This window comes from Varanus komodoensis, unplaced genomic scaffold (assembly GCF_004798865.1).
Source record: "Varanus komodoensis strain SLA01 unplaced genomic scaffold, ASM479886v1 scaffold51, whole genome shotgun sequence".
Lineage (NCBI taxonomy): Eukaryota > Metazoa > Chordata > Lepidosauria > Squamata > Varanidae > Varanus > Varanus komodoensis.
This window is the reverse complement of record NW_025336100.1, coordinates 2,091,325-2,105,195: the sequence shown is the minus strand read 5'-3', so window position 1 is coordinate 2,105,195 and position 13,871 is coordinate 2,091,325. Positions and strand designations below refer to the sequence as shown.

The 13,871-nt window shown below is 40.8% G+C and overlaps 2 protein-coding genes across 8 annotated transcripts in view; one reads left to right on the top strand and one right to left on the bottom strand.

Annotated features, from left to right (window-relative positions):
- Window positions 1-464: 464 nt before the first annotated feature.
- POMK (protein O-mannose kinase) lies at window positions 465-10,038 on the bottom strand. Of its 5 annotated transcripts, none has more exons than XM_044447240.1 (4): window positions 9,870-10,038; window positions 9,404-9,523; window positions 5,051-5,358; window positions 465-1,456 (listed from the first exon to the last, which is right to left on the bottom strand). In XM_044447240.1, the coding sequence occupies exons 3-4, from the start codon at window positions 5,330-5,332 to the stop codon at window positions 686-688; spliced, it is 1,053 nt and encodes a 350-aa protein (XP_044303175.1). In that variant the 5' UTR covers window positions 5,333-5,358; window positions 9,404-9,523; window positions 9,870-10,038; the 3' UTR covers window positions 465-685. The 5 variants fall into 5 exon arrangements, with proteins under 5 accessions (XP_044303175.1, XP_044303174.1, XP_044303172.1 ...); XM_044447239.1 differs by having other exon boundaries at window positions 9,806-10,037; XM_044447237.1 differs by lacking the exons at window positions 9,404-9,523; window positions 9,870-10,038 and adding an exon at window positions 8,618-9,397.
- Window positions 10,008-13,871, top strand: part of HGSNAT (heparan-alpha-glucosaminide N-acetyltransferase) — a 75,874-nt gene continuing 72,010 nt past the window's right edge. For 2 of the 3 annotated variants that reach the window (XM_044447231.1, XM_044447228.1), the window contains exon 1: window positions 10,008-10,148. In XM_044447231.1, coding sequence (XP_044303166.1) covers window positions 10,058-10,148 — 91 coding nt within the window. In that variant the 5' untranslated portion in view covers window positions 10,008-10,057. Of the gene's footprint in view, window positions 10,149-11,158; window positions 11,526-13,871 lie in introns of all 3 variants that reach the window. The other variant, XM_044447229.1, reaches the window with a different exon arrangement.

Here is a 13,871-nt window from a genome sequence, read left to right as displayed (position 1 = left end):
GCATCTGAAAGGGAGTGCCTCATTACTAGCAGTAGCTGAAGGGAGGTTGTGGGTTCTTCTGCACTAGAAGTGTTCAGGATGCAACTGGACAGCCATCTGAGAGGGCTGGTTTAACTTGGAGTCCTGCATTGAGCAGGTGGTTGAACCCAATGCCCTTCTGCCCCCTTCCAACTCTACTATATTAAGATTTTTCTTCACATTCTTCCTGCTCTGTACAGAATGCCCTTAACCCTCTTAATTTGGAGGGTTATAGGCATCTGTTGGGATTGTACTGTGATACATTTTGCAAGCTAAAGAACTATACATGATATGCTGGTAATCACTTATCTACAATTTTGAAACTGTCATTCCTGCTTAATATTGCAATTGCAATATTCATTCTTACTAATAAACTTTTGAAATGGAATTTTTTCTGCTTTAAGAAATCATCTGCTCCACATCACTGGATGGAGGCTATGCCAAACTGATTAAGAAAGGTTTATTCAGAAGTCTACAACTTTTCAAACAAATCATATACCACTTTTCTCCCATTCTCTGTATAATTTATCATAGGCATCTTTAAGAAATCATTTTAGAGTTTGCCATTCATATTTAAATTTCAACAGACTCATGCATTTTTCATATCAGGAAAAGGAGATGCTAAATATATCCAACTCTAGTTATGATACCAAAATATGTTCATGTTTTACAGCATGTCCTTTGTCCTTGGCATAACTGATTCTCGAACAAGTGATGCTAGTATTTTCCTGTAGGTGTCCAAAACCATTTGAGCAGAAGGTCTTTCAGCTGGGCTTTTCTTACATGCCACATGGATGTCAAACAGGTGAAACCTGACAAGATCACTTCCATCAACTTCTCCCAAGAGAAAGTTGGAAACATCAGGGATTTTCCAGATATCTGTCATTTCATCATATGGCGGCATGAGACTATCTGCAAAAGGTGTTGTTTTTCCATAAGGCCAAAGTTGCTCAGGAGCAACAAAATTGCCCTGCAGCTCCTGATGGCCACATTTGATCAACTGACCAGCACTTTTGTTCACAAGAGGCAAAGCATCCAAGTCATTCACAACAACATGGAAACTACTTGTCAGTAAATATTGTGAAAGTACTTTATCCAGATCACTCGAGTCACACATCACAAAAGTGCCCAGTGGACTGTTGTGCAGATAATGGATGATGCTCACGTAATCTATGGCAAGCAAAAACCTATTATACCATGTGTTGGAGTTCTTGTATTTTGGAAGATTCAGTATATCATTCAGATTATTCAAGGAGCCAAATGGATGGTATTCTGTAAGAACCATGAACTCTTCTTCACAATATCCAAACAGTTTGACCACGTATTTGCTTTGTAGAGATTTCAGCATCTGAAGCCCATGAATAAAATCCTCTTCTAGCTGTGGCTTAGTTAGCTGGGAAAGAGCAACCTTATTTTCTTTCCATTCCGAAAGGAAGACCTAAGAACAAGGAGAATTTATTTAGAGTCAGTGTGGTGTAGTGGTTAAGAGCATGGAACTGGGACTCAGAGGATCTGGGTTCTAGTCCCCTCTCAGCCATGAAGCCAACTGGGTGACTTTGGGCCAGTCACAGACTTTCAGTCCAACCTACCTCACAGGGTTGTTGTTGTGGGGATAAGATGGAGGAGGAGAATGATGTAAGCTGCCTTGAGCCCTTTGTAGGAAAAAGGCAGAATATAAATCGAAAAATAAATAAAAATAAATTTATCATCAAAGGCACAATACAGCTGCTAACTTTTAATCATCTCACTTATTCTGTGTTTTGGGTTTAATTGAACTAACACAGCTATTGAGCATCCAAATTGTTTCAGAAAAGAATCAAACCTCACGGGAAATCAAATCAGCATTTATATAAAGCACTGAGGGAAAGATCCTTTGGCCTGCAGCTATTGTCTGAGGGGTCCTGGGATAGTTTGTATTCCAGGTTTCAAGCAGAAGACAGCACTCTAACCCTTGTGATGGGAACTAGCGGTCTGGCCTCCTTTTTCTGCCCTCTTGCTGCAGGTATGGAAAGAATTGCAACAGTTTTCCATGTCAAGAAAGAGACCACAGAAAGGGGTTAAAGAGGTCATTTCAATGTCTGGATGCAAGGTGTCCTGGAGCCACTCCAACCTCTCTTCCCCAAGACACTATCACAAATGGATAAAAAATGTCCATTTAGCAAAAATGCCAAGCAGCAGGAGAGCAGAAGCAGAAATCATCTCTACCACTCCTCCCACTGGGCACTGGATGAGTGTGAGCCTACACGTATCTCAGTGGGATTACACACTGAAGGGCTGAAAATTATCGGCACCCATTATCTCAGAAACCTTTACAAGAGTCCAATAAACCAAATCCAATAAAACGGTAAGCTAATGTGAGGAATTTCGTAAGGAAGAAGTCTACAGCATTTTCACTCTTTGGTAAAGGGACCTGGACAAACATTCAATAAATAATGAATAGGTTCTTATACCTATAGATCCCCAGATTTTACACTCTAAAACAACTTTTCCCAAGCTCATGCTTGCCAGATTTTAAGATTACAACTCCATCCCTGGCCATGCTGGCTGGGGCTGATGAGAGTTGCAGTCCAACATATATGGAGGGAACCTAGTTGGTGGAAGTGATATATATTTGCAATTGCATATGTTGGTGAAGTTCAACAGCTTGCAACAGCCCAGTCTGAAATGTGAATTTGGCATTTTTCTAAAAATCTGTATTCTGAAATGGGCAGAGTTTCTACAAAGGTCCTCAGCTTGCTCTGACTAAAATGGCTATCCTCATCCTTCTCCACCACTTTTTTTCTGACAGAAGGAATGATGGAATGTATGCATCTGCAACATCAAGGAAAAAGAAAACCTTTCAGTTAGGCCATTTCTGCTTATACCTCTGCAAACCCAGTAAAAGATAAGGGAATTCACATGAGGGGCTGGGGGCTCTGGAAAACCTCACTGCATTCTTATTCTCATAGGGCAGTGGTGGCGAACCTATGGCACGTATGCCACAGTGGGCACGCAGAGCCCTCGCTGTTGGCATGCAAGCCAAGTCACCCCAGCATCGCTCTAGCAGCCGAGCATCGGATAACAGTGCACATATGGGCCACGCGCATGCTTAGAAAGGAGTAGCGGCGCCAGGCGATGACGTCACACGCCACGACTCATTAGCCGTGACTCGTCTGAGCTTTCACATGGCTGGTCAGTGCGCTGCCAAGGATATATGTGTATTTGCTTGGACTGACTGTGAGTTTTAATACATTTGTTTTTATTAACACAACATTTTAGCTTCGAGTTTTCTTATGAAATTTGAAATGTAATACCTAAGATTTAGCAAAGAGATGTTCTAATTAAGTGACTGAGATTTTTTAAATGTTGTGCTGTCCCCCTGGCATATTTGAGCCAAGGTTTGACAAATTATCATCATGTATACAACAGCAAAGATCATATTAATTGTGCAAAAGCACGCCAAATGCAAACATTTACCTTTCAATAAAAAGCTGTATCATTGAAAGCTTTGTTTTTGTGTTTTTCTTTTAAGACAAAAGAAGTGAATGTATGAGTTGTTTTTTCTAAACTAAAACCTCAGTATTCAGGTTTTATTGCAGTGTTGGCACTTTGCAATAAATAAGTGGGTTTTGGGTTGCAGTTTGGGCCCTCGGTCTCTAAAAGGTTCACCATCAGTCATAGGGCATGGTTCCTCAAACTATGGCCCAGGGGCCGGATCCAGCCTGCTATGGTCCTTTATCTGGTCCACCTCAGACCTTTTGGACTCGCTCAGAGAAAATGATCTCCAAGCGAGTCCAAAAACTCTGAGCTGGTGCACGCATTCTTTGAAACTTAGCAGAGAGCCAGCGCACACGCCTAATTGTAAAAGCTCAACTGTGCGTGCCCCGGCCCCCCCCCCCCCCCCCGCCACTGCATGCATATACAGAACAGAGCATGCATATACAGAGCAGGAATACAGAGTGGGAAACAGAAGAGAAGAGGGCAGGAGATGAAGACACTAAAAAGGATTGAAGGTAAGAAAAATATAACTTTTTAAATCCATTTTTAAGTAGGTGAGCCACGTCCCTGGGGGTGCGGGAGCCGTGCCTTTCAATGGGCAAGCCACCACTGCTGTTGAGTGGCTGCCCCCGGGCTTGACAAGATAGCCACGGCTTGCGGTGGAGGCGCAGGAGCCGCACCCTTCAATGGGCAATCCACTGCCACCATCGAGCTGCTGCCCTTGGGCTCGGCGAGGCGGCCATGGCTTGTGACGGAGGCGCAGGAGCTGCACTTTTCAGTGGGCAAGCTGCCATCACCACCATCAAGTGGCTGCCCCCAGGCTTGGCAAGGCAGCCAGGGCTTGCCCAGAGAAAGCTCTTTCCCACCTCATCTTGGGCTTCTGTAGCCCGAGGGAGTAGAGCAAACATTTTTAAATTATTTTTTAATTTAATTACTTTTTAATGTGTAGTGTGCATAGAAATTCATTCATTTTTTTGTCAAATTATAGTCCACACCCACAACAGTCTGAGGGACAGTGAACTGGCCCCCTGTTTAAAAAGTTTGAGGACCCCTGTCATAGGGCTTTCATAATTAATTAGATTTGTAAAAATATGCATTTTGTTTTCTAATTTGGGGCTGAATAGTTCCATTTAACAAGCCCAGTTCACACTGTTAACTAAATTTAATAGATGCTGGTACCTGCAATCGGCATTGATCCCTGATATAAAAACAAGTCACAACACCGCAAGCTATGTAATAAGTGTCTGAAACAGGATACATTTTTTTAAAAACCCCTCCCATCTGTAGCTCTGGAAAGGCAGTTAGGGCAAACCATACTGAGTTAAATGGACAGACCAAAGACTAACAAAGCTTCCTGATTTTAGCCATTCACTGAAACCAATACATGAATCAGTACTATAAGAAGTCATTATATCATTCGAAACTATTTTGGAAGACTGATGAAGACAACCACACCGCCTCTGATAAGAATGGAGTTGTTACCAAGTCAGAAAGAGTGAATGGTGAATTTCCAGAACATCTTTATTATTTTCAAGATGCATGATGGCAAACCAACCCTTTTCACAGCTCCTTCGCCAACAAGTTTCAGTTTGCGAACTTCTCTCTTCATGGCCTCACAGGACAACCATGGTAAACAGTTCTTCAAGATTCCTAATCTGAAGTATCCATGTGAACAAGAATTGGGTTCAATATTGGCCTGATCATACGAAAAATATACATTACTGAAGAATTGATAGAGGACCAAGTTTACTAGCAGCACAACCAGAAGCAGAAATAAGACTGGAGGAGTCAACTTTTGCATAATACCACTTTTAATGTCATAGGATTTCTTCTTCATGTTGCAATGATCATCTTTTAGATTTTCTGTAAGACACAAGCATTACAAATATAATTCTTGAGAGTTTGAATAACAATGATTTAGATATTATTAGAGAGTTTTTATAACACTGTCAAGGTTGTCTGTCTTTATGTAGCAATGCACTGAACTTGAAACATATGACTACTGAAAGATGAATAATTCAACTAACTTGTGGTTTCATGACAATAGAGCATGATCCAGCAAACATCACTGTAACACAAGGAAGGAATGCATACAGTGGTCCTTCTTATTCAGTTACAATTTGTCCAGCTATTTCACTAATTGGCATTAAGTTCAACTACTGTTTGGACCCAAATACCTAGTAATTTCAAAAGCACCTGTTTTCAGAAAATTGCACTGTGGCAGAAAATCCCAAAGGATACACATACAGATAGTACTTAAGAAAGAACATTCAGAATGTACTTGTGATAACATTCTAAAATGTATTAAGTTAGTGAAATGAATAAAGGCACGTAAGGCATCCACCATGTTAAAGCTAAGCAGGTCTGGGGCTGGCCTGAGCTTGGAGGGGAGACCACATGGGAATTGCATGTACCACCTTAAGTTCCACAACAGGAGAAAGGTAGAAAACAAATCAATAAACAGAGCATAGAACTCTCACAGAAAGACATGCTTAATTGGTGGGATTGCATCCAGGACAAGCAAGAGACAGTGGTGTTCCATTGTGGGGAAACTTGCTTCTCATGCTTTCCTTTACAAGTAGCACAATCAACAAGACTGATGTTAATACTGACTGACAAAATATATAGTTGTGGCAGCTGGATGAAAAACACTTCCAAAAACTAAGGGTCCACGTTCCATTTGCTGGACTGAGTGTTCAATTTATTCTCTTAAGAACATGAGCAGTTGAACCCCAGCCTGCATTATAATCTTGGAACTTGGGAGGAAGCAAAGACTGTTAAAACTGCACTTCAGAGGTAGTATAAGTTTCCTGGAAGACCAGCACCAGTAAGTCTGAGCTCTCCTTTCCAGCTTGAACCTGGAGAAAGTGAGACAGGATCTCCCCATAATTGCATTGGGGTTCTGAGGTGCTCTGGGCACTTTCAAGGAGAGCTGATTAATAGGAATAAGCTCTACTGCTGTTTCTAGATCCAAGCTAGATAGCAGGGCTGAAGAGCAGATTGCAGAAATGATCCTTCATCTTGGAGGTAGCTATCTTTTCTACACGTTATATCTATTTTGATTTGATCAAAGAATTGAGATTCACGTGCTTTTCCTTTCCAGCTTTTCCACTAGGTAATTTCTAGGTGAAACTATGCTATGGCAGAATAGCTCAGAAGAAGAAACACCACCATTTTCTGTGTTATAAAAAATACCCATTCTCCCTGTTCTAAAAGCAAAACTGGAAAGTGCTCTTCAAAAAACAAAACACAAAACAAACAAAAACAGAAGCACAACATGATGATCACAATGTTGTGTAAAGAACCTGTAAACAAACTTAAGGAATCACAAATGCACAATAAATGTATTATGCAGAAAAGCTCAATATGCTGTTCTGACTTTATACTACTGATCTGTTACACTCTCCCGGTGTCCATTTTTGTTCACCTACCAAGGCCAGCTAAACTATTTGTATATCTGCTGATATCCATAAGTACATTTACTCTTTTTAGGTACAATCCAGTCAACATCCAGAGCTTTTAAAGTCAATTCAATAGAAGCCAACACAGAATTTGTATAAATGTCTGCTCTAACAGTCCATTGAGTTCATGTGTCAAGTAAAGTTTCAATAGGACTGCAACCTTCCTAGCAAACTTAAGGAAGGGCTGCAAACTTAAGGGCTGCAACCTTCCTAGCAAACTTAAGGGAGGGCTGCAAACTTCCCAGCAAACTCAAGTTGTCCTACAACTCTTACCATACTCCAGTCAGCTATACATAGGATTGCATTCTATTTTTCTTTGTTAAATTGTATATAAACTATACTTCAGAGTATTTATTATATTTCTAATCTTCCCCATTAGCCATATGGCTCTCTGGGCAGGTTACAACAATAAAACCATGTAATACAATCTAAAAACACAAATCACAGTTACAGTAAAACATTAAAACAATAAAATAATAAACTAATAAAAATGTGCCTGCTTAACAGAACCAGTAATTTCATAAAAGGCATACCCAAAATGTTCAAATGCCAATAAAAACAAGTTAAAAATTAAATCACATTGATCAAATTTCAAAATTTTCTAATACATCACATAATCTTTCAATGTGCTAATGTTTAATGTACAATAGGTTTAATTCACAATATAATGAAGCCAAACATTTCAAATTATTTTTACGCATCACTTTTTACTTTCCCATTTAAACCTATAAACAGGCTGTTTTGTTGTCTCCTTAATTCTCCACTTACATACAATGTGTAATTTTTATTTATTTTTATTGTGCAATACAAAATCAACCAAACAGCACCACTGAAAAAAGAAAAAAATACAATATTTGAGCAGCGTTTTAAGGAAAAAAGTATCCTTAGCACTACAATAGTTACATTTATAGTGTCACACAATGTGTATTTTGAGATTTAACCCAGAGCATTCATGCAATTTAGGATGGTGGCTAGGGAATGCAGGAAGTTAATAAAGTCTTTTTTCCTGCAAAAATATCTGCTGTGTTGCAATTTTTGAAATAGCTTTTCAGCTCAATTTGCCAACAAATTCGCATATCCAGGCAGCCTAATGCTTTGCCAAGGAGCTCGCACTAAATTTCAGCCAATGAAATTGAAACTGAAAGCCAAATAAACATTAAATAATGGAGAATATGATCTCTAAATTTTTGATTCCTGATTTTTGGCAACAACACATTTGCTTAAATCTAGAAATTTCCATCCATATCGTAGGTTGCAGGAACACGTTCTCTTGGAGATACTTTACCAAATAAGGCTGCAGTCTTATGCAAGTCCCAGTGACTATAACAGATTTTACTTCCAAATAAATATGCCCAATACCGGCCCACATATCTTTTTAATGACCCAAACAAACGGAGTTTCGGTAGGAAGAGACAGATCCTGCCAGAAGAAAAAGATCGAGAATCACTCCCTATAAGTTTGCAACCCAAATCTGATCACGCAGAAACAAAAGCCTGTCACACGTAGAGACGTCCATACCCATTTTTTTTACAGCTACCGTTTACTTCTCCGCGGGACCACGACAGTCCTCCCCAACCTGGCGCCCTCCAGATACGTAGGACCACAACTCCCATAATTCCCAGCCACCACTTTGCTTCACCCCTTGCATTTTCTGCCCTTACCATTCGGAACTTCAAGGGGCAGCCATGACACAATCCCAGCATCGCTCGCTCTGAGCCACATGAGCAGTTATATTTACACGTAGAGACAAATTCATTCAGAGGTAAACACGTCTGACTTGCTAATTCGTTTCATACAAACAAGAACGTGTCTGCATCGTGCTAACTTTGCAATGGTGTGTTATTTAGCAGGAGAGTTGTGTTTTGCTGGAAAAGTGACACTTTTTTACGACTTTATTAGAGTTGTCTCTACCAGGATCGCTCTCATCTGAAATGTGGTTATCATAAAACCTGCTAATTGTCACATGCACTACCGTCATTTTGGAGTTATGTTGCCGCATCACTGTAATTTGAGATGTAAATGATGTGCAAGCAACGGACAATCTAAGGATGTTTCCACAAGATAACGTCGTGTGGTATCATTGCTATAACGCTGTGAAATATAAGTGGAATTTCAGTAGAAGTTCCACACTATCCGGTACTTAGCACATTTAATATCCTATTCTACTCAGTCCACAGGTCTGAACCGTCCAGCTCACCATCGTAGCCGTCCCTTCTCCCGTTCTTTTTCCCTCCGCCGGAAGGGCGGGAGGCAGCATGTGAGTTTTTCGAGACTAGAGCTGACAACCATCCTACTCCTCTTCTTCACTTGCTCCTCTCAGCATGAGCACAGGAGAAGGCTGGCTGAAGAGCGGAGCTTTCCTTCCTGCCCCTGTCAAAACTGAATTGCTTTTCTGAGTTTGAATTTGTTTTCATGTGGCAACGACAGCGCAACCAGCTAATGTTTACCTAAGTGCTCCGCATCATTCTCTTCCCCGATCCTGCTAATTTGAAACTCGGCTGCAACATCCGCAGCACTAACGTAGCGATTGTCTGGTGATCTTGGCGCAGCGTGCCTTGACAGTTCACCTATAGGACAGAAGCAAAAGAAAGACAGGGGAAAAAATCATCCTGTGGACTGTTCAATGGAGCAGACAGGCTGACTAGTATAGGAGAAAGAAGCATCAAATACTTTTTGAAATAAAGTTTTCTTTTAAAAGTTTCGATCTAATTAGGGTTTATTGGAAATGTTGCACCTTTAACCCGTAAGACGTCAATTATTTAAAATGAAAGAAGAAAATGGCGAGATTAGAAGCCCATCATGGAAAAATGCATAGCTGGAGATAATGATAGAAAGATGCATAACTCAACCTTGTCATTACACTTTTCTTTGGCCCCTATTTCACATTTTTCCTCAAACATATTCGGTTCATACCATCGACCTTGCACCTCCTGTGGGAGGTCTAGCACGTAGCGATGAGCTCCGCAATGTTTTCCGTAATTTTTGGATGGCAAGGCAGCAGGAAGCCGCTGTCCCCGCCTCCTCCTGCGGGAGGGCGGCAAGCAAGCACTGGTTGCGTCCTTCCTCTGCGAGCGAATAAGGGAGAGACAGAGGCAGCCGAGATGGTGGGACGGGGGCGCGGGGATAACTCGACCTCCTACCTAGCGGGGGCGCTTGTCGCCCTCCTGCTGTCGAGCTTGGCTCAGCCCCACGGTAAGCATTACCTTCATTCTGCTCAAGCATGTACCCCTTTCCCCGTTTTCTCCCCTTCGGCGCCCCTTCCTCGCGGCCTTCCTCTCTTCTGCCTTCTTTCGGCATTTGCAGGAGGAAGTGTCAAAGGCACCGAGCTTAATTTGCTTTTCGCTTCTCCAAACAAGCAGCAACAGCAATATAAAGAAAAGCTCAATTTTAAGATGCCACTCGATGTTCGGCCCCGCCCTACCTCACGTTAAATCCACGGGGAAGACAATACTTATTTTAAAATATTTATAACCTGCCTTCTTATATCTATAACACGGTTGCTACAAACCACACTGACTAAAACTGAAATAAAGATTACACAAAATAAATAAAAAACGAGATGATTATACCCTAAAAATTTCCCTGCTCTGTCCCTTCAGATGTACAATTTTGTAGACCATTAGAAGGGCCTTATCAAGCAACTTTATTGCGCAGCATCATTTTATTTCAATTTTATGCTACCCATTAGTTGAAGCTGTCTGGGAGGTTAATAAGAATGCATAAAATAAAATACAGTACAAATGTGATAGAAAGACCATAAACTCAATTTAAAAAACCCTTAACAATAGAAATGAAAAACCATTTGAACAGTTAAGCACATTCAATAAATTGAATAAACTAGACCACTGCAGACATAAGCCCCTTCCTCCCATGCTGTTAAATGCCTAGGCACAGAGGACAGTCTTGACCTGGTGCAGGAGTGATAGCAAGTGGCTTCACTTGGGTGCTTGTTCCATACCTGGGAGGCTACCACTGAGACGATCCTCTTTGTTGTCACCAAATGATCCACTCATGGAGGTGACTTTTAAAGGAAGGCATCAGATGTTGGGACGTTGATCTTCCCTCTTCACAGCTTTAGGGCTGAATTTGATTTCTAATGTGAAAAGTTGGTCATTTTCATCTTAATGTTTATACCTGGGCAGTTCTGCGCAAGTTTCCAACCTGATAAAGGAGCACTCTTTTCTTTTCTTTTTTTTTGGAAGATCATTTTGCCTGAGGTGAAGAACATGATGGCACCCCCTCTGATTCCATGTGCAGCCAACTGGAGTAGCAGTTAAATGGCTGTGTGACAGTGTCCTCTACTGCACCTGATAGCAACAGCCCGTGTTAGTGGGTACAGGGCATGCTGTGTGGCAAGTAGCTCTCTCCTCCAACATTTTTGCTGCTGCCTGAGGCACCTGTGCCTGTTGGTATATTTAGCCCTGCTTTGTACTTCTTTTCAAAAATACATTTTGCATGAAGGAAGAAATTCTGCACATGCTCAGTTGGACTCAGGACAACAGAATATGATAAACTATTTGAGTACTATACTTTGAATGCATGATATAGGCACAGTCTCTGGTACTTCAGGTAAAAGATGTTCAGGTGTAATGTTGTAATGCCATTACTTGTTTATGTCTTTGATCAACATCCTTGCTATTATTGGGAAAGTATATTACTAAAGATTATTTTCACTCTTCCATAGTCAGCATCTGTCTTTTAATGTTTGGAAAATATGTTGTTAATTTAATTAATAAACAATTAATTGATAGTCAGCTTAGAAGGAAATGCCAAAAAATGGAATTCAGCATTAACTACAGATCTGAAGAACTGGCTAAAAGAAACAAGAAATGTGATCTAGATAGACAAGTTAAAGATGCTTGATAATTTTAAGAAAAACATTCAATCATTTTCTGAGAGCCAGTGTGGTGTAGTGGTTAAGAGTGTGGGACTAGGAATTAGGAAATCTGGGTTCTGGTCCCTGCTTGGTCATGGAGCCAACTGGGTGACCTTGGGCCAGTCACAGAATCTCAGGCCAAACTACCTCACAATGTTATTGTTGTGAGGATAAGGTTGAGAGGAGGAGTGGGAGAATTTTGAGTTCATTGTAAGAAAAAGTGGAATAGAGGTCTAATGTAAGTGAATTTAGAAAATCCTACATATTTAGGTATCAAACCCCTACATGAAGGGCACAACCCTATGTTACCTTTGCTCATTGCATGTAAACCTCCAAACACAGAGGCTTTGCATACATCTATTGCAGGGTGTAATGTGTAGTGACAGCAATTTGTGCCACTCTACACTTGTGCCCTGTATTTTATTTATTTATTTCATTCCACTTCTATGCCATCCCATAATCCAAGGTTTCTCTGGGCAGCTTACAAATGCTGAAAGCAGCATATAAATACAACCAATAAAATGGATAAAACAGATAAAAACAATAAAATTGGTAAATTATTAAACCATGTCACATAATAAAAATAATATAAAAAATATAAAACCATACACAACATAACCAAATACAACCAATAAATTAACAGCCAAAATTAAATAAATAATAACAAAGTATAAATTACACTAACCAAAAGCTTGTTTGAACATTTTTTTAAACTTGACATCTAAAGGAAAGCAAAGTCAGTGCCAGCCATGTGTCCCTGGGGAGTGAATTCCAGAGTCTGGACACCACTGCTCTCCTCTTAGCACTTTCCCCCTTGATCTCATGGTGGGGGGTATTTGGAAGAGGACTTCAGAGAACGATCTGACAGCCATATTTCAACTAGAAAGCTGTTCTCAGCCCTTGTGAAGTTGACTTATGTTGGAGATCCAGCCATCATGGATTTTTCCATGATCAGGCTCTGCAATTGGATCAGGATCTGCAACTGGAGTCACAGCTCCGTAACAGGAGGACCACAGAGGATCTTGGAAATGGGACTACAATTAATCCTGTGGCTTCCAAGAGAGTGTTGAATCTTGTGGCCACAAAATTGTTCCCTTGAAGATGAGTTGAAAGGGATCAGAGTGTCATCAGGTCCAACACCCTGGTCAGTGCAGGACTCCAGCCATCCCTCTCAGATGGCTGTTCAATTGCATCTTGAATGCCCTCTAGCATAGGAGAGCCTACAACCTCCCTAAGTGAATGGTTCCATTGTCATACTGCTCTAACAGTCAGAAAGTTCTTCCTGATGTTCAGCTGGAACCCGGCTTCCTGCAATTTGAGCCTATTATTCACTCTGTGTCTTCTTCCATCATCTGTGTCTTGTACCCTGGGATGATGGAAAAGAGACCCTGTCCTTCTTTGTGACAGCCTTTTAAGAACTTGTAGAGTGCTATTTTTACCTGAACTGGGTTCATGTCCTGGCGTGTGCTGCCCAAAATCCTATATCAGGGCAGGTTTTATTTTTAAAGTATTCTTCTCAAGAATAACATGGCTCCAACAAATCATTCTAGTATGCCACACATGGAACCTTACACAGCATGCCTTTTTATACATTAGGCCATTAAAGGGTTACATGCAGCCACAGTTAGCACATTCTAATAGGCTGCAAAACTACAGCTGCAACAGTGTTACTTTTCCCTCCCACATATCAAGCAGAGAAAAGATGTTCTCAGAGGAGGGAGGGAGGGAAAGTTCCAGGATATGAGAGAAGGAAGCGGTGCTACTCTGGAGAGTAGGAAGAATGTGTCAAACAGTTCTTTGTTATGGTTGTTATCTGGCAAGTGTGAACTGATCTGCTTTTTAGATGGTGCTGAGTCAATTTAAATATAAGGAAACTCACATTATGTTGCTTTCTAAAAGCAAAGATTTCTCCGGTTTTGTAATATCTAGCTACAGCCTATAATTGCATAATTTTTCATACCTGTTCATTTGCTCATTACTATCATATCTCCACTCAGTCTTCTCTTCTTGCAACTGAACATACCCAATTCTTTCAATCT